Source organism: Lepidothrix coronata, unplaced genomic scaffold, assembly GCF_001604755.1.
Source record: "Lepidothrix coronata isolate B3197 unplaced genomic scaffold, Lepidothrix_coronata-1.0 Scaffold10, whole genome shotgun sequence".
NCBI classification, from domain to species: Eukaryota; Metazoa; Chordata; class Aves; order Passeriformes; family Pipridae; genus Lepidothrix; species Lepidothrix coronata.
In genome coordinates this window covers 1957689-1978488 of record NW_016690190.1, presented here as the reverse complement: position 1 = coordinate 1978488, position 20800 = coordinate 1957689, and the positions used below count along the sequence as shown (strand labels likewise).

The 20800-nt window shown below is 38.2% G+C and overlaps 1 protein-coding gene and 1 long non-coding RNA gene across 2 annotated transcripts; one reads left to right on the top strand and one right to left on the bottom strand.

The window, feature by feature from the left end:
• The first annotated feature begins 1347 nt into the window (after positions 1-1347).
• On the top strand, positions 1348-18990 carry DRAM1 (DNA damage regulated autophagy modulator 1). Its single transcript, XM_017804919.1, has 7 exons — positions 1348-1530; positions 7537-7604; positions 8805-8947; positions 12604-12781; positions 13783-13841; positions 14764-14856; positions 16591-18990. The coding sequence occupies exons 1-7, from the start codon at positions 1400-1402 to the stop codon at positions 16636-16638; spliced, it is 720 nt and encodes a 239-aa protein (XP_017660408.1). The 5' UTR covers positions 1348-1399; the 3' UTR covers positions 16639-18990.
• Positions 5997-9819, bottom strand: LOC108492494. Its single transcript, XR_001873121.1, has 4 exons — positions 9799-9819; positions 9404-9450; positions 7671-7835; positions 5997-6772 (listed from the first exon to the last, which is right to left on the bottom strand). It is a non-coding gene; the product is annotated as an uncharacterized LOC108492494 (long non-coding RNA).
• Positions 18991-20800: the final 1810 nt, after the last annotated feature.

The window sequence follows — 20800 nt, the reverse complement described above, 5'->3', positions numbered from 1 at the left end:
TAATAAGTATGATTTTGTGGCTTGGTGTTGATTTTTTTTCCCCAAACTCTTTCTTTTGCTATATATAAAATACTCTCTTTCTGAGTAGTACAGAAGTATTAGCCAATATGAAAAGGGGTTGACCTTTTTTTTAAGTAATCAACTGTAAATATGAAGTATCAGTGAATTATTACACTCAAGTTGTATGTAAAGAATACGAGCAACATGCTACTGCCAAAAGGCATAGTGTGTGGAGTACCTCCAGTCTTAGTGGTACAATAATTTGTTTTATTACTTTTCTGTACTTCCACCAAGATATACTGTTCCAAGCAAGTCCTTTTATTAAATTTCTATCTCCCTTCCTAATACCTTCAAAGGCCTGCCAAGTACTCACCTTATTTGCATCCACCACAGGGGATGTGTACCTAAAGCAAGATTCCCAATACATTTTCAGGGAGAGAAGCAGAGTGTGCACATGTAAGTCTTTGTTGCAGAATGGTGACCTTGCGTTTATATGTTAGTTTGGAAGGCAGATAACTATGAACAGTCAAAGGAAACATAAACAACCTTGACAGGTTGCCCATGGCTTCGGGTTAAGCCGAAGCAAAAATGCTGAACATGACGTGATTTTGAATTAAACTATGGTTTCCCTCTAAGCATGTGAAAAAGTGAATCTCACGGAAGATTTGCAAATCAAGGCTACATTATGTGCTTGAAATGACAGTCCCGGGCGGATGAGGTGTGTACCATGCAGGGCTCCACAATGCTACCTCCAGACCCCGGGGGTTCTGAACAGGTTTGCACCTCCCGTTCGGCGCCCCGGTGAGGACCTGCTGCCTCTCGGCCGGCTAAAGGCGAAGAGCCGATAAACGCGCACATTGGACCGCTCTTTTAGCCCTTTTAAAGAAGGCACAAGCCGGCGTGTCCCGCAGCCCCCGCCGAGCACTGCCCGGCAGCACCGCACCGCCCGTTCCCTGCCCCGACAGGGCGTGAGAGGCCCCGAGAGGCGGCAGCCGCCGGAGCCGGGGCTGTGGGGAGGATTTCTGAGGTCAGAAACTCTCCGAAGCGCTGCTTCCAGGTGTGGGCAGGGGTGAAAGGCGAAGGGCCCCACTGCAGTCCCCGGCCCCACTGCAGTCCCCGGCCCCGCCGCCCTCGGGGCCGCCCGCGGGCGGGGCGGGCGCTGCCCCGGGGGCACCGCTGAGGAGAACCGAAAGTGAAGGGAAGTCGTCGGGCGGCGGGGGATCCCCGGGGCCGCTGGAGGCGGCAGCGCCCCTGCCTGGCGGGAAAAGACACGTATGAGTGCTCGTGTGTGCGTCCCCCAGGTCCTCGGTCACGGTCCGTGACTTTGGGGCGCCGCCACGGAGCCCGTCCGGGCGCTGCCGCCCCGCCGCTCGTGCCCCGGGCAGGGCAGTCGCCGGCGATGCTGTGCTGCATGCCCGGCGTGGCTTTCGTCCCCGCTTTGCTCGTCAGCTGGTCCTCGGCCGCCTTCATCATCTCCTATGCGATCGCCGTGCTGGAGGGGCACGTCGAGCCCCTCGTCCCCTACATCAGGTGAGGCGGGAGCGCGGTGGGAGCGCCCGAGGAGCAGGGGGAGCTCTGTGTGTGTGTGTGCGTGTGTGTTTGTGCGTGTGTGTGTGCGTGTGTGTGACACACAGGCGGCGGTTCCGAGGGGTTCCCAGTCGGGTGTGGGATCCCCAGAGGAGGAGAGGCAGTGGTGGCAGGGCCTCCCCGTGATGGGGGCGCACGCTGTGCCCTCCCGGCACCCATCACACCTCCAGCGCCCGGGCCTCTCCAAGAGCCACAGGACCCAAACGCTGACAGACGCAGTGGAAAGGACATGAAACAGTTTTCTACTGGAGCCAAAGTGTCCTGAAGGCCTGATCATAGCAAAACTTTACAATCAAGTGGTGGAAATGTAGCTTTGTTTGTATAACTCCAGAACTGGGCCAAAGTGCACCAGATGATGACTTGAAACCCTATGATGGTTTTTGCAGTATGTGCATCCCCACAAACATGTGTATTTAAAATTTCAGCACAGGACCAATGAGTGTAAAAGACTTCCCAAGAGGTGGCTGGCATCTCTTTTCTAAAACCTTAGTCACTTAAGTGCAGTTCTGTATAAATCATTGCTTGTGATTTATGTTAACATTTAAATATAAACCATGAAATTGCTAGATTTTATCTCTTAATAGATTAAAGCTTAGCCAGATATCCAAGAGTGTTTCTGATATACAGAAGATCTAAACAAGATTTTAAAATACATCTTTCAAGATACATCTAGACCTAATTCCTTGAAAGACTTCATGGACATTCATAATTTCAGAAGACTGCTAACCTGATTGGCACATACAAGCAAATTTGATTGAAAATTAGGGTTTGTCATCATAGGCAAGTGCAAATGACACCACAGCCCACAAGAAAGCTGAGCTTCATTCAAATTGAGCCAAAGAAACTTGGGCCACATGCTTATGTTAGCAAAACTTTTTAAGATTATCTGCACAAATTTGGGTTCAGCTCTTGGAAAGCCTCGTTCTTGTACTTGAACAAATACCTTGTAATCAAGGCTCGTCCTTGATTACAAACACAGTTTTACTTACACAAAAGCGCTTCTGAGAAGTGTAATTTATCTATCGTTAACCAGAGGAAAAAACCCCATTTGATATAACTGTTCATTCTCAGTATATGGTTTGTGTTCAGAAGGATTTTGAGGTCCTGTAGTGAGAAATTTGGCAAAATTACGTTTCTTATGTTAAGCCACGTCATAGAATAAAACATATGAGTAAACAGGATGTGTTTTTTTCTGTATAATTGTTTTCAGTTAAGTTTTTGACATCCCGAGTATCTTAATTGTGTCATTCTTTTTAAAGAGATAGACCAAACCTTTAAGTCACAGCTCTATAACTCTGATAACTGTATTGCAGCTGCCATAGTTACATCAATCTAATGGAATAGATCACAGAAAAAAAATCATTCTTATCCTTTAGTACGGAATCACAATATATGTCAGTATACCCTAAAAGAACCCAAACAAAGCAAAGACTTGAGAGGCTGCATCAGTGATAGCCAGTCACATTTCAGGCCTTCTGCATTTACTAGTAAAGTTTTTTAAAAATCTTTTTTATTTTACATCCATTTAACACCACATTTGGATTAAAGATATACATCGGCTATTGTTGAAGAATCTGTAATAATTCTAAAGGCACATGGTGTAAGCATAAGATCTTTGTAGAAGGTGCACTTGGCAGTAATATATTTCCTTTTAAGTACTTAGGCCAACAGTCATACCATGGTTCATATTTTATTTTGCAGGTCATTGCTTTAGCCTAAGAATCTGAATCATGTGATTAAGAATGTGATTTAGTAAAGATTAGAATCATAAAAAAGAGGAAGAATGTTGCAACATATAAGTTGTGCAATATCTTAAAATGAGCTTTAAAAATTAAATAGAGCTCGTATGGGAAAATTCCAGTTACACAAAGGAGAAGAATATGGACAAACTTTAGTTCAACATTTCTGTAATTCTTATATACGTTCCTCAAGTACCCTGTGTATGCCTTGAGGTAACTTATTAATTTTATTTGTTTACCATGTAACAGCTGTCACAGTGAGAGACCACACCTGAATTTGTCATTGAAACTGTGCTAATGCCTCATCAAGTAAAGTCAATACGTTTCTGGGTAGATAAAATGAACATGATTTTGTGTTTTCTAGCAGCTGAGTCCTAAAATTAGGTTATGGCCAAACTGTCATGTCAATGTCATGGCTGGGCTTCGCGAATGAAGATTTGGGAAGGCTCTATCCACATTTGTTACAGATGGCCAAACTAGTTCTTTTGCTAATATACTCAAAATCCAAACTAATTTGGATGTGCTGGGGTGGCTGTTTCATGGTTTGAATTCTCAGTGAAAGCATAAAGGGAATTTTCCTAAAGGTATTTGCTATCAGGTGTACCTCTGGATCAACAAGAATCCCTGTAGGGAGAATAGAATTTTCCTATTTTAAAAATTTGGGACTTAAAAAACTTTAAGAGAGAAATAGTTTATGATGGCTATGTAGTAATTAGATGATGATGAGTCTTTTGGCCCTAAAATATTTATTACTTGTCTCCTCCACCTTCTTGTCTTTCCACTCTTCAGAATATTGTTTGGTTTTAGAATTCTATTGCATGAGATGGTGACACAAGTAGAGGATTCCTCATCTTTTCAGTGGTGGCAGAGCTCACCTATGCACCACTCCAAATAAGTGAGCACATTTTTGTTTCAAATATGCCATTTGCTTTTTGTCTTTTTCATAATAAGAAAGGGACTGTTACCCATACTTTTTTTTCTAATATTTTTTTTCCATAGCAACAGACCAGAAGCAAAACGAAAATGAACCTAAGTCTTCATTTAGCTTCAGGGATTTTTCAGTGGAAAATATGACATTAAAAAGATTGTGTCCTTAAAAGTCCAGTGCAGTATTTTGTAAATAGATTGTAGATGTAATATAGTATTCTTGGTATGAAATTTCTTGAAAGCGTAGGTCTATTGAGTTTAAAAATCAACAATAGCAAAATTCACCTATAAAGCTTTAGCTTGAAAAAAGCTTTAATTAAAAAATGTAGACCAGTGCAATTTTAGGTTATTTGGATTGCTCTTATGGTGTGTTCCAAGAACTTCACATGGCTTTCTATGCATGTGCCAATTCCATTCTCTTCTCACCTAAAGTCCTTCAAAAGCTTTGAAGTGATTACAGTCCTGTACTTACCACAGAGCAGTTTCTGATTTGAAAAAGTCCTTGAAGATTGTCACAAGTGGCTGACTTTTTAAATGGAGTCCTTTGTCATATTAATGAAAACACTCCAGAAACACAAAGAAAAGATGTGAAGTTGAAGGTTAAAAAATGGGCTAAGTGAAACATGGATTAAAATGATTTTCAGATGTNCAAACAAACAAACAAAAAAGAGTTAGTTTACTGTTTTCATCAATTCCACTATCAAAGAGGAACAACACTAGTACAAAGTATAAGCTGAAACAAGTCTTCAGAAAGCATTACAACAAGAACCAATCTAGTAAAAACAAATGTTTTAATTTTCTCTATTTTTTGCATCAGTTTTTCAGAGAAAAGGATCCTTCCTTTATCCTAAACTTCCTCCTGTTGATGGTAAATCATCTTAGCAACTGATTACACAAATCCTTCTGTACATAGAAGGGGTTTGAGAGCAAATATTAATTTCTAAAGAAAATCAAGTCTTTTGAGATAGTCATACTCTTCTGTTTTGAACTTAACGAAATTGTCAAGATCTTTAAGAATGATTGCTTAAGTTGAGATTGCTTTCTCTTTTGGATGTTGAGAGCACAAGCATTCATGCTGAGCAGCTGACATTTTGGCTGCACTCAGCGGTAGGTTCAGAAGCTTAGCACTGAAACCTAATCCAGCCTCACTGTTGGAAAGAAGAATATTCATCTTCTTGAATCACATAAAACCCCCACATCTAGCTAGTACCTACTTGTCCCATCATACACAGAATCACGGAATCAGTTAGGTTGGAAAAGATCTCTGAGATCATCAAGTCCAACCTAGGACCAAACACCACCATATCAATTAGACCATGGCATGAGGTGCCACACCCAGGCTTTCCTTAAACACCTCCCAGGATGGTGGGACTCCACCACCTCCCTGGGCAGTCCATTCCAGTGTCTATCACCCTTTCCTCCTAATGTGCAACCTAAACCTCCCCTGGTGCAGCTTAAGACTATATCTTCTTGTCCTGTCGCTGGTTCCTTGGGAGAAGAGCCTGATCCCCACCTGGCTACAGCCTCCTTTCAGGTAGTTGTAGAGAGTGATGAGGTCTCCCCCGAGCCTCCTTTTCTCCAGGCTAAACAACACCAGCTCCCTCAGCTGCTCCACATAGCACTTGTGCTCCAGACCCTTCACTTTGCTGCCCTTCTCTGGACACACTCCAGCACTTCAGTGTCTTTCTGGTAGTGAGGGGCCCAGAACTGGACACAGCACTTTTGAGGTGTGGCCTAACCAGTGCTGAGTACAGGGGGAGAATCCCTTTCCGTTGTCCTGCTAGTCCGTATCAGAAATAGAGATATTTCTGATACGGGCCAGGATGCCATTGGCTTTCTTGGCCACCTGGGCACACTGCTGGCTCATTTTCAGCTGCTGCTCACCAACATCCTCAGATCCTTTTCTGCTCAGTGGTTTTTTCAGCTGCTCTTCCCCCAGCCTGTAGCACTGCATGGGGTTGTTGGGGCCACAGTGCAGGACCCAGTGCTTGGTCTAATTGAACCTCATACAACTGGCCTCAGCCCATAATCCAGCCTGTCCAGATCCCTTTGCAGAACCTTCCCACCCTCCAGCAGGTTGACACTCCCACCCTCGGAGAACAGTTAAGTCTCAGAATCTTTGCTCAGTTTCCAATAAACTTTGACATTAACTGAATCCCTTACATGTTTACATTTCTGACGGTAGAGTTCATTGGGTGGCTCTGTTTACACACACATAATTGTGCCTCCTGGTGCTGCCCAGTAACTGAAAACTCAGCTCACACCCAAATTATGTAAAGATTTAAGAACTAGATGTTTTCCATTGACTTGACCGACAGAGCCTGATCAAATACATATCAACTGGTTGTATGTTGGACAAGAAAAAATAGACATTGGACAAGAAAAATAGTGTAAAGAGGTGACAGCATCACAGTATTGTTCCTTCAACAGAGCACTCACCTCTATAGAAGAGTCCTGCTTGAGGGAACTTGAGCCCACATACTCCCAGGCATATGTTCATCTTGTGAAGAAAGGACATTCTTTGGGGTGGGTGTTTGCACATATGTAGGGAAAAGAGAGAAAAGGATTCTGTGATCAAGGTGTTCCATTTTCTACACAACAAATATTTTGTATATGTGGTGTTTTTCATATATATATATCTATGCACATACATATGTATATAAATTCTGTAGATATTCTCACACTCATGCTCCCTCTTTCTATCCCAGTGAATTCCTAATTATCCACTATAAGGGTGAATTGCTTCAGCAGAAGAGACTTATAACACCTTGAGTGTAGACTACTCTTAAGCTGCATCTACATTAGCAAATTAAACCCCTCCTAGGAACATTCCTGGGCATTGGAACACAATTACTCTCATGGGGTAAGATCCTTTTAAGACAATGAGGAAATTAAGCAAATTCTCTCACATCTTAAGATGTGAGATGCCATTAGATATGTTTTACTCTATCACAGTGTTAATTCAGTGGATAAAAGAAATGCCATTTCTAAAATGTCATTTATGTAATCATGTCATTCATGAACAAAGTATTGCTCTGTCACATCTCTGCACGTTGAATACAGAAGAGGAAGAAATACAGTTCAAATAGTATGCTCTCAAAATACACTTACTTTATGAAAAGAAAGATACACTACTACAAATGTTCAGCAGAAATGTTTAAATGCCCTGTCCCCAAAACAGCAGTTCACACAAGTTATATTTTTCTTGAGATTTCATGTGTACATCTCGTTTATGTTTCACAGATCTCAATTAACTGTTAATTTCTTTCTCTTCCTGCTTTAGTGACACTGGAACAAAACCTCCAGAAAGCGGTGTCTTTGGTTTTATGATTAATATTTCAGCTCTTTTAGGTATGTATAAAGTACTTGGTTTGACCAGAATGAAGAAATGAGAATTAGCAAAAGCTGTCTGCTTACATTGCAGTCCATTCAGTATTCTGCAGAAAAACTACTCCACAGTCAAATGGTAGTGTCAGATAGATGTAATAGCCAGAGGGCCAGGTCCTTAGGATCAGTTAGTGCAGGCTTAGAGGCACTTATGTCTCTTAAGAGCACCTCATCAGTGCAAAGTAGTCAACACGACTGGAAATAATAGAGGAAGAAAGATGGTATAATTACTGTGCAAAAACTCTCTCTCTGATATGGGGACACTTTAGTTTCTAATGTGCTGCAGCAAAGGGAAGAACTGTGTTGAAGCAACACCTGGTTTTCTCCACAACATGCCTACTTCTCTAGAAAATGACTGATGGGAATCGGGAAGTTTGGCATTTTCTATTCACTTCTAGGGGATGGAGGATCGATAGCTGTGTAGTCTACCACGGCCTTAAGGCAAAGTAAAAATCACATATTTTACCTTCTGTAAGAGCCTCATTCAATCACACTATCTTGACATCTTTCATGTAACCTCTCAGTGCCTGGGCAAAGCTACCTGATGTATTTTTCCAACTGTAGATAGACTAAAACTATGTTCTATGTGGTATGGAACTGTGGAATTCAGTCTACAGCTTATTATTTCCTGATGAACCACGATTTTCTTATCCAGTACAGGTGTTTGTCAGGAGTGAACTGCATATTGGGGTCACATATGTAGGACTGCAAAAACGAATTGATTCTACAGACCATCCATTATAAGGAGATGTAGTTCTCATAAAAGACTGTGTATCAGAGCAGAATAAAACCTCCCACTTCCAGCTTATAGTTCATCTCCCTGTGACATCTGTTCCTAATGCAGAATGGCAATGCCTCTGCCCAAATCACTCAGGAGAATGGAATTCAAATTGGTGTTTTTCTTGAAGTGATGTACAGTTATTTCTAGATAGCAATAATGTGTGATGTTAAAACTAAGATAATGTTAAAGTTTTATCTAAAAGTAATATATCTGAAATTCACTACTTTTTTTCTTCATCCCAGTAGATTTAAAGGCAATATTAGTTACTGTATTATGCTTATAATTTCATTCTGCATGCTCATGTGTTACAGGAAAAGATGTTTAAATGTAAGCAATACATGATCATTGAACAAAATATGTATTTTTGGTTGGGTTTTTTTCAGGTGTAATTACAATGTACATCAGATATTTATTAATAGAGAAGCAAAATGAGTCATCGCGCTTTGTTAGGTCTTCGTGCAACATGTTTTCATTATGTATTGGATTGATGGGCTGTATTGGAATGGGCATAGTTGCAACTTTTCAGGTATGACCATAAATTTCATGTCATAAATGAAACTAAAGTTGTTTTACAAGTTAAAATTTCAAATAGGTAAGAGTGATTAACACTATCCCAAGATGGATAATTGGAAAATGAAGTAGGAATGCTTTTCTTGCTCTTGGCTTTATTCAGTAGCTTTAAAGAGACAGATTTGTTTTCTCCCCATATACTAGATTTTTTGCTTGTGCAGTTATGTCAGTAAGGGGTTTTCTGTGTGTTTGTCTTGTGAAAGGTCTGTACTATAAAACAACTTAATATGGATGCTTTTGCTGTAAATTTTTTACTATGAGAATTGGACTGTGAAAAGCTTTGCTATTCAAAGTTCAGTTTGCTTCCAGTTAGGGAGGGCAAAATAAGTCAGACTAACAAATGCACCTGCATTTTTACCTGAATGATGGCACACTCACTAGCAGAACTTTCTATAGAATAAACTAGACTTACCTGACAGGTGAGAACATTGAGCACAATATCAGCCTGTTGTTTTGAGTCTGTGGGAGATGGCATAACAACATATTAAGTCTTTATTTATAGAGACATGTAGAATTACTGCTTACTTTGCCAGAAAGAATTTGACATCTCATTAAAAATCAAAATCCACTCCTCAGTGTCTGAAAGAAAATTCAATAGAGACAAAAAATACTGAAACAGATTATTAATTTCACCTTTTCTAGTGAAGAAGTGTGTAATAGGGTAGATTCTGACACAAAGAAGTATTAGGACAATTGCACTGAAAGTTTCAGCTTAGAATCAAGTAAAATCTAATTGGCAGGTAGTTTGAGACACTGCCTTTAAATCTGTGGAAACAGCTATATTATTTCTTTTAAAGGACGGCCTACCTTGGAACAGTTTGGTAAATACTGGTGTGCTCATACAGTGACCTGACAAGATACAGAGGAATTTAAAATAAAGATTGTCAGGGCTTCAGCAGCCAGTACAGTTTTACATGTAATAGACATGGTATTTTCAGACAAAAACGCTGCCTTAGACTGATACCTTACCCCTTTTAGTTTTATATCCAGGCAGTATGTGTGGATTGCAAACACCACAGGCACTGCAGTCAATTCTAAGCACACTGTTTTACTTTTAAAAATCTGTACTCTTATTGATAAGATTTATATGTGGCACAAAAAAAAGTTAGATGATGGGGAACAGTGTTGCTTGACTGAAATAGAAAACAGACTCAGCTGCAATAAGAAAAAGACAAATTAAAGAATGCAAAATAATTGTGACAGTCAGGGAAGCAGAAACTTTGATGCTAATGTTCCCAAAGGGGTCCCTTGATAGTTATCTTATCTCTGTTTTCTCTCATTGCCAGTTTTAAACTCCTTCCTTACCTAATTTCTATTTTTTTCTGCTTTGACCTTGCTTTCCTTGCTAAGTGCAGTTTGTAGAAAGGGTTCAGAACACAGTAAGGATCTAATCTCGCTAAGCATCTCCCTAGCTGATTTTTGAGCACGCTTACTTGCCCAGGAAGCTGCAAATGGTGGCTTGCAAGTCTTTAGTCTTTTAACTGTATAGTGTACAACCAGTGAACAGTACATTCCTATCCCCATTTACCCATTTAGTAGAATAACTGAGACATGAAGAGGATGTGAGATTTGCTCAAGGTGATTGTTTCAGGTCAGGAGATCAAAGCAAAGCTGGAATTAGAAGTTATTTCCTTAGTATTCAATCTAGCCCCTCTAATCATTGTGTCATGCAGGAAATTTATGTTCATGTGCACTACCTGTTAGTTTCTTAACACTCATTTTTCCCCAGCAGGTGAGTTCACACCATACCTGAGTACTGTAGTAGAGCTGATTGACACTACTGGGCATCAGTTCATTTTCTCTTTCTCCAGAGCAAAATACCTAGTCTGCTAAAAAGGCTTCAGTGTGAAATTATACTTGAAATATTTAAGGTTTGCTTTTATTTACTCAATCTAGTGCCACTTGTGGTGAGTCTTTTAAGTGGCATAATTAATTGTAAGGAAATTTTTTTCACCCTTTTTGCTTCAAGGTGAGACAGGGTAGGTAGCATGGAGGTTTAATGGTATTGGTGTCTGAACACTTAATAAAAGTGAAGAACAAGGTGGGACAAAACACTAAGAATGTGTCCCTTAAAAGCAAATGATTTTCTGAGAAAATAAATAATAGTTGTGAATGTTTGTTCTCTGTTTTAAATAACACAATGCTTGAAATACAGAAATGAAAGACAGTGGAGGGTTAGCTTTAAGAAATAATTGGATGTGGAAGGCAAAACCCTGTGGTCCTTAATGAACAAGGCAAAGTGAAATCCCAGGTCGTAGAAGCTCTGGTTTTGCTTGTTAGACATTACACATGATTACAGAGTGATCTTCCTGCCTTTGCCTGGAAAACTTCGGAGGCTTACTGTACCACATGTAGCAACAGGTCTCAGCTTCTGTAGGGATTGGGTGTGATGGTCTTTTTAAAGGAAACTGTGACAGTTTGATAGGAGCAATCACGACAGCCATGTTAGCAAAGCTCTCTATATTGTGTACAGGGCTAAATGCAATGCTTGCTTAATGCTTTCCATACCAAATCCTGCCATTCCTGTATTTATGGGAGGCAAAAATTGGGACAGAGGAGAAGAAAATGCAAGTATAGATGAGCTCCCACTTAAATACCTATGTGAGGAACATGCTTTAAATTCTGGTAGAACTTAATACATCACAGAGAGATAGAAGGGAATGAGTATAAAGAAAAGCCTGGGGAAAAAGAATTTAAGAGGCCATATGGGCATAACCACCATTACAAAACAAAGAAAACAGTGGCCTCCAGGCAGGAAAGATGTTAAGATATGTAGTGAAAGGGTATAGATGTGTGTTCATGAATCAAGAAAACAGATCTGTAGTAGGTCAGTTCATAGGTTCATAGTGCCTGTTTGGTTACACTCTGGTGACAGAAAGGAGCTTTAAACATGACTTACCTGACTGATATTGGATTCCAATGTGCCATATCTTTGGTTTTGTAAAAGTTTTTGAAACATTTAGAATACAGTAATTTCTCTGGAATCTTAATCTCTTTTGCTACTGGATATTCTACTTGTTTTTCTTATAAAGGAGAGAATTTTCCATAGGCAGGATATTACAAAAATATAGGCCACATATAGTGGGTTTTTTATATATAACTAATTTTCTCGTGACTTATTTCTTGGAGCCTTGTGATTGGCCACTGGAGGGTGGGGGATGGAGCTATAGGAGTCACTATTTAGAACAGCTTCCTTGAAATTTTACCAGTAGAGTTTGGCCACACAAATGCAGATTAGAATTTCAATATGGGGTTAAAATCTGTCAGGGTATGGGGAAGAAGTAAGTATAAGAACCTTTCAAGAAAAACACAAGCCAGTTCCTGTTTGTGAAATATTAATTGGTATTAGAGCAACTGTTGAACAGAACTAAAACTGATCTGAACTTTTACATGAACATGGGAAAGGACTGACCCAGTGGCTTTGGACACGGTTATTTACTTCTCTGAGCTACTCTTTTTCTATTTTCTTTCGTCTTCCCTGTTTGGAAAAGGGACTGTTTCCCATTCCTTGTGTGTGCCCAACACAATGTGGCTGCTGTCTATTCACGCCTCATTGATTCCTACCACTACTCAGACAGTAGCAGCTAACCATTATGCTGATTCTTTTTCCAGGAGCTGGCTGTTCCCAGTGTCCATGACATAGGAGCTTTGGTGGCATTTGGCTCGGGTGTTGTATACATTACACTTCAGTCTATAATCTCTTACAAGTCCTGTCCACGATGGAACTCTTACTTTGTGTGTCACATAAGGATGGCTATATCTGCAATATCATGCATTGCTTTCATTCCCAGTATCCTTTATGGTGTAGCCCACAGTTTTCCCTTTATGCGTTCATGACTTTCCTTTTAAGTTAAAACATTGTTGATAAAGGATGAAAATGAAGTTACACTCTTTGCTTAGGGCTCTTTAATGCATATAATATAGCATGTTGAGACACCATTAATGGCATAAAGATGAGGTTTAGGGTCTTCTAAAAAGCTTTATCTCTTATTTCAGTGGTATATTTCAAACCAATGCCCCAGTGTTCTTCACAGGATCATACACTAATAAAGCTTCATTTGAAGGAGAGAAGGGAGAAAGGCCTGCAAAAGGGAGGCACTGCTTCTACAATGAACCAAACACACAGATGTATAAAATACAAGTGGCAAGGTTTCCTTCAAGCCTAAGCAGGTGATTTTGATCATGTTGGTTGGTGCTAGTCTTCATTAGATGCCTCCCCTAAAGACACACTCAACACACTTACTGGCTTTTCCCATGGCATGCTGAAATTTAGGGCCATCCTATTAATTTCATTGGCTTTGGGTGATCTGCTGGTTGAAAACTGGTCACAGCAGATTCATCACATCAGTCAGCCACATATAGCCTGGTTTTGGTTTCAGCAGGTGGGAAAGTGTTTTTAAAGATGCTCCCAGTTCCTGAGAGGAAGTTGTACAAATATATCAAGCACCTATTGTGGACCAGTGGAAACCAACATAGTTCCCCTTCCAACAATGAAGGACTATGCTCCCACAGTTCTTGATTACAAATATGATTTTTTAAGTTTTGGAGTGTCTCTCCTTATCATCTATATTTTGAAAGAACCAACAGAAATGTGTTTTGATTGCTGCTACCAGTTACCTTGTAATAATGTGTTTCATTTACTTGTTTTCTTAATATCTTGATTTGATATTCTGGTTGTTCAGGTTCTGCCATTTTATGGAAGGGGAAGATGGGGTGTTTTTTTTTGTAAGCAAACATTTTCACTATTACTCACTAAAATTTTATGGTTTTCCTTTACACTGTTTTTCCCAGTGATTGTGTTCGCTTCTCAGGTTTCCATGACAAAAATTGATTGGACTCCAGGTGAAAAGGTAAAATCTTATTAGGTAGCCAACTCACCCTCTATCATATTATTTTGGGAATGCTGTTATATTTATCTAAAAGTGTCTAGCCCTAGAAACATTTTAGAGACTTTAAATAGTGCATTATCATGAACAGATTTGTGCAATGCTGGTTACTTTTCATTAGAAAAGTGTATGTGGCTTGGGTAAGGGAACTTGCAACGGAGGGTTCAGTCTTTAGAGAGTTAGATTTTCATTTTAACCAAGCATTTGAAACTTTCCCACTGTAAAAAAAAAAAAGAAAAAAGATATTCTGGAAATTAGTTGTTCTACTTCCTCAGTTTCTTGAAACTGAACTTTACACATGAAACTTAAACGGACCAATTTGATTCTGAAGTTTCTGAGGTTTTTTTACAACATTGGTTTTCTCAGCTTTTTTACCATTCTTTATTAAATAGTCTTTATTATTGCCATAAATATTTGGGGTCTGACCTGAAGCACACTTAAGTCAATATTAGGTATTTTAGTTGATTTCAGTGTTCTCAGAATGATAACTATGAAAAGTAATTTTTATTTTTGGACAAATTTTGCCACAATGAAGTATTAAAAAACAGGTAAAATAATGCAGAGAGTGTATCCTACTTGATAAGCTTGATAAAAGCAAACTTGGCAGATGTATTTCAACCAAACAGTGGCAAGGCAGCCGTGAGATAAGTCTTTACAATCTTAGTAATACCTTGAGGTTTGGTTTGGTTTTTTGTTTTTTTTTTACTTGAGATGCACTTACCATTCTGTAAAAACAAAATCTGAATTGACTTTTATACAACAGGACATTACAATGATGAGTCATAAATCTTATATTGAATTTACAGAAGGAAATGTCTATAGCATTCCGTATGTATTCTGTTTAGCTGTTTTATTTGAAAATTTGTTTTATGTCTCATTCCATCAGGATTACACTTACCATTTTATGAGTGCAATCTGTGAATGGACAGTGGCCTTTGGTTTTATCTTCTTCTTTTTAACATTCATTAGAGATTTTCAGGTTGGTATCTACATATTTTAGCATTATTTAGTGACTAAGTGCTATGAATTGTATAACAAATGCAATTGAAAATTACCATTCTTTATGTCAGACAGATACACCAAAGCTATACAAAAACAAATGTTACCAATGTCAAAAATGATTTCTGTCTATGTAATGAGTATTTTTCCCCTCATTTTTAAAACATAAAATTCAGTTTAATAGTTAATTAGGTATCTGGTGTGGACAATTATTCAGTAAATTAATATATTCTACTTATTTACCAATCTTTTTGAGAAAGAGGCTCTCTGAAGTTGATGTAATAAAAAAATAAATGATGCAACTAAAACTGCATTTCTTTCTACCTGAGGGTTTTTATATAATAATCCAGTGCATTTCAACAATGGATGTTTCCTTTCTTTTTAGATATTACACATTTTGCTTGACATTCCCTCACAGTCCAAAAAAATATCAATTTTTGGAAAATTTTTGACATAAAGACATTGTGGTTTGGGTAGCTGAATCTGGTGATGCATCAAGCCTGAATTTAAGGAAGAGAAAATACCAGATTAGTTAAAAAACCCACTTTTATATGACTTATGAAAGGCATACCTTGAACTTACTTTCCCAAGCTTTGCCTCACCAGCTCTTGTTGCTTACTGAGAACTGCTGCTTTATACCACAGTCACAAAGATGAACTGACTCACTCGTAATCACTGTAGGTCTCATACCCCATCTGTAGGTCTCTCATTTATAGCACTGCCTCACACAAGTCCCATAAAGTTGAAAACTAGATCCTAGTAAGTATGTGCATAAGTGTAGAATATGAGAACAAATTGGTGCTGTGATAAATTGCTGGAAACCATATCCAGAATTCGTGGAGGTGGGAAGGGTGGAAGAACAATGAGAACCCTCTATGTCCTCTAAAACCAAAGGCTGGCATCAGATAATGTAAAACTTTGTCATTAATTCACTTCCTTCTTCACTTCAGCATGGAAGTAGTTAATACCTCTATATAATATGTACATAGCTTTGTACAGAAATCAATTTGCAACCAAGGATTCAGAGTTGACATATATTTTACTAACCAACAGCAAACATTTCTATGTCTGTTTAGTTTTGACTTAGTACTGAATAGACCATAGCTGTAGGGCTTTTCCTTATTAAATAATAATAAAATCCCCCAGGTTCAGCAGAAAAAAGCACTTCATTTTTTTTAAAAAAAGTACTTGTTCAAAATTACACAACGCATTATCCTAAAGGTATATAATTACCTTCTAAAAATGACAGAATTATTGAAGTACCATTCAGAAATGCATGCATCATTTAATGCTCCATTTTGTGGGGAGATGTTTACTGCTAGTCCATCACTCTGATGCCTGCATATATGATGGCATCTCTTTTGTCAAAGGTCAGACTCTTCCCCTGGAGATGGATATTAACAGGACAATGCTGTAGTCCTCAGAATACCTATCAGCAAGTTTTAGTTGATAATTTTACTTCTGATCATGGTGTTAAACATTCAAAGTTTAACTATATATAAATATTGTGAACATAATAAATAGGAGAAAATTATGGAATTAAGAAATATAAGAAAAATTAAGAAAAATCATCCCCTTTTAAAAAAAAATTTCCTATGGGATGTATTTTACTTAAACACTTTTTTCTTTTGTTTTGTTTTATCTGCTTGTACGTTAGATTGCAGAACTGTAAAATTAATTTATCTTAAGCTGATCTTGTTTTATTTTTTTTTAGAGATTTTCTTTGAGGATATCAACAGAAATACATGAAGACTCCTGGTAGTGAAAAGTAAAAATATTTTATATCTATGAATATTCTAGGTTTCTTTTTACTCATAGAAAATGTTGCAGAGGGACAGGGATTGATAAATTGTATTAAGAACCCATGCCATTAACTCTGCAACATCTATAACAGCATCCACTAAAAGACTTTAAAAACAGCAATGTTCCTGCTGCCTTTTTGTAATATTTTGTAATTTTTATACGGTTTGTTATATTAAAAATACTGTAATAGAAGCAATCCCTAGAAGCACTGCAAAGTCATTCAAGGACTTGATCTCCTCAGATCTTCCCTTTTGGACATATCCATACTTTATAATTTGCTGTAGTCTAATTAGTAACGTTACTTTTAAACTGGAGAAAGTACATTTTGCAAACAGTTAGGAAAGTCTAAAGGCAGTGGAAATCACTAAGGCTGAATTCCTACTCTGTCAAGTGGCAAGGACTATGGAAGATGCTGAGAGCAGAATTGGGCATCTTTGTTTCAAGACCAGAAATTTAAAGTTAGTAGGTGGTAACACTATGCTACATGTTTCTGATACTGGGCATTGAATACAAATACAAATGCTAGGAGAAGTTTAAACTATATTGCTTGAAAAGGTGTTTTCTAATCATCACTGCAATATGTAAACATTTACCCCTTTTTCCCTTTTATGCACTGCTGGCCATAGGAAACTTAAAACTAAAGTGGGAATAGAATGTAAATTTACATTTATGCATGCCATACTAAAGAGAAATCTTACTGCAATTTGGTTAACACAAAGCAGAAATTTCCAGCCTGTGTTTTAACCTACAATGATGGAACGAAGAAGGTCTCCAAAAAGTCTTTGGAAATGAATGGAAAACAAGTAGTTTTCAGGCATTTGGTCCTNTATATATATATATATATATATATATATGAAGGAAAAAAAAACCCTGGAGAGCATCTGTAGTGAAGGTATGGCATATTTGCTGCTATAGACTTATGTCTGTAATGAAAAACTGGGAAAGGATCTAATTGTGGAGTCAGATGTTACAGGTATCTGCAGGCAAAATGTTCTTTTGTGGACTGATCTGCTACCTCCACTCAGTGCATTAGCCACTTGGCTGTCAGGTCAGTTCTCTGAAAGTTACATTTGCCATGCTCTATCACAGTTTATGCAGAAATATTGATGATTTTCAGTTGCTAATTTTCCATGAAATAAAACGAATGCCTGTTTTGGATGGTGATGTTTTAAGATTAGTCGTATGTTGATATTTCCTTTAATGTGTATTTTAAACTGTATTAAATTCAGCTGCTTCACAACATGAAGAGTCAATGTTTTCTTTATAAGTTCTTCCAAATAAAAAGAGTAAAAATGTTTTTCATTGGCAGATTTACTTTCCATAGTAATCAGGTTATCTTTCAGAGGTTTATAGCTACAATCAAATTCAAATTCAAACCTAGTGCTGACTAAATAAAGCACCTATGTCTTGCTGATTAGGTATCCTGCAAGGGACACGCATTCTTTCAAGAGAAGATCAGAAATACTCAAAAGAAAATTTATACCAACCATAAAAATTAACATCCTGTTATTTTGAGGGCCATGTTACGAAAAGACAAAATTTCTTACTACACTGTGTATTGTTCTTCTATTGTCTTTTATTCCTAGATTTTGTAAACTAAATTATAAGAAGCTTGAAATTTTTATTGCAAATGATGACCAACCTTTACAGTGATTACAGTATCCTAAAGGGGGGAAAAGATGTTCAGGCTGAATCAAGATAATCTTGTTTGCTGAAATCAATGTGTTAATTCAAGTACTGAAGAACTACTGAATGAAGTACACATGGTGTAACTCTTGGGGATAGTCCTGTGCAGGGCCAGGAGTTGGACTCGAGGATCCTTGTGGGTCCCTTCCAACTCGGCATATTCTGGGATTCTGTGAAATCCTTCACCTTTTTCTGAGCTTTATCATGATACATTTTAATGAGAGCTATAGTCATGACCAAAAGAATACATTGCCAACTGTGTACCTTTTATTAAATTTGTTAGGCCAAAAACATCAGCATGAATCGACATGCAGATAGAGACAATGGATTATTTCCTTTTAATTTGTGCAGTGAACAACTGTTGAAAACACTGTGATTATTCTCTGGCTCCAGGCAGATTTTCAGTCAAGAGCTTAATTACTTTTTCAATTGAAATGGGAGTTGACAAGTTGCAAGCAATTGCAAAAAAATATTATTCTAGCAAGGTGTACTATTTTAGCTGTGGCTGACTCTTGTTAGTTAATACACTTTCATTTTTTATAAGCAAGTGATCTCTACAGGTTGGTGTGGATAATGTCACATAAATTTCTGTTGCTTTTTCTATATTTTCCCACTTCTTAGCAACAATAAATAGCTATTTTTTCCTGGAACCTATACTAGAAATATTTTCATCATCTGCTCTGCCTGATGTTTTCTATTTGTCAGCCCATCAGCAGTTATTGAGAAATTCCTTTTGCGTAAACTACAGTAAATCACATGACAGTTGCTATTATTTTTAGTGGTTATGTTAAATCATTCTATCCCTTCCAAAAGTGCAAAGGCTCATTTTTCTAGGTTGTGCAGCTTGATCTGCGGATGAAATGCCACTGGTGTGGTCCGTGTCACAGTTCCAGATCATGTCATGTAAGGATGAAACTCAATCAACTCAAAATACCTAAAACCAACTTTGTCTTAGGACACTGTTACTGGCACTGCTTTCCCTTCCTATGTGTGCTAAGCCAGTGATCACCATATATTGCACCTTTGGCTTTTCTCATGAGGTCTTCTGAATTTTAATTTCTGATCTGCTCGGTTTGCACACTGCCTTGTGTGCGACAGCAGCATATATTTGACAGTAGTAAATTAATCTTGATGGCAGGGGATTTATTACTTTGTCCTAATACTTGTTTCAAAAGTTTCAAGTGGAACAGAGTGAGTATGGTAACATGTCAGTGAATTTTTGACATTCTGGTATGAAGTTTGTAAAGACATTCAAGAGCTTGGCATTTTAAACTGCTCTGTAAATACAGTCTTAGTCTCAATATTGATACCACGTTTTCACAAGTGTTCAGGTTTTAGAGGGCCTGCTTGAAGATGGCAGAGTGTTTGGGGTTGGTGAACTGTTCCTAGTGGTTTGCAATGTCCACTAGAAATATTCTCTCTGGAAGAAGCTGGAAGAGCTGTTCTCCTCCAAGAAACAGTGAAAGGCAGCATTTTAAGAAGGGATAATATATATTTCCTTGGAAGATGAGCTAAGGTCCCTTTATTTGGGGTCCCTTAATGTAGGGAAGTAACAATAGGTTTTAATTTATAAGATCTCTGAAGCTTTGACTAAACCCATCACAGTTGGATCCATCTTTCACTGCATTTCTGTGCATGTGCTCATATGGTCAACACATGCATATATACACAGTATTGGCATGATAAAGCCTGACAGTGGTTAGAGTCCTGTATGTTGCTGAAATACACATAAATAATAATACTTGGTGTATTTTATAAATAACAGAAGGGCTTTAATGAGCTTTGGCTACATTTTTTAGTTGGTATTGTTATGCAGAAAGACCATTTTTCACATCTTAAGGAGAAAATAGGCAACTCCTACACATGGTATCTGTAGTTTTCCCTGTACACAATAGATGGCACTAGGAGACCACATGATCCGGGTTTATTTCCCACGTTCAGGCTGGCAAGTCCAATAGTTTTGTAGGTAGCTTTAATTGATTTTAATAGTCGTCTGGAGGCCCAGTTAAATGATTTTTTTATTATGCCTTTGTGGAAAACAAGTCAGATCTAAGTTTCCTTGCCATTCCTTCCTGCCTTCATCTAAGTAAATATGTTTTGCTACTGCAACATGTAGTTTCATAGCAACTTCAATTTCAATTTAATTTGTCTAAGTCAAAGGAGCCACTTGCTGCAGTTAGCACTGGTGCGAGCTGCAATCCAGCTGTCATTATTAAGCCACTTCTCTTGGGAAGTTTTTCCTACTCTATTACAAAGAAGGAGCATTTTATTCAGTGCTTTAACAGAATTCTGTCAGTTTGCAATGGAGCATCAGAAGACAATATAGACCTTATTTTCATGGGACAACAGTATAAAAAGAACAAGATTTTAACATTTCAAAATTGCAGCCAGTCTGCACCCAGAAAGAGTGATGTGTCAGGTTGTAAAAAAAATTC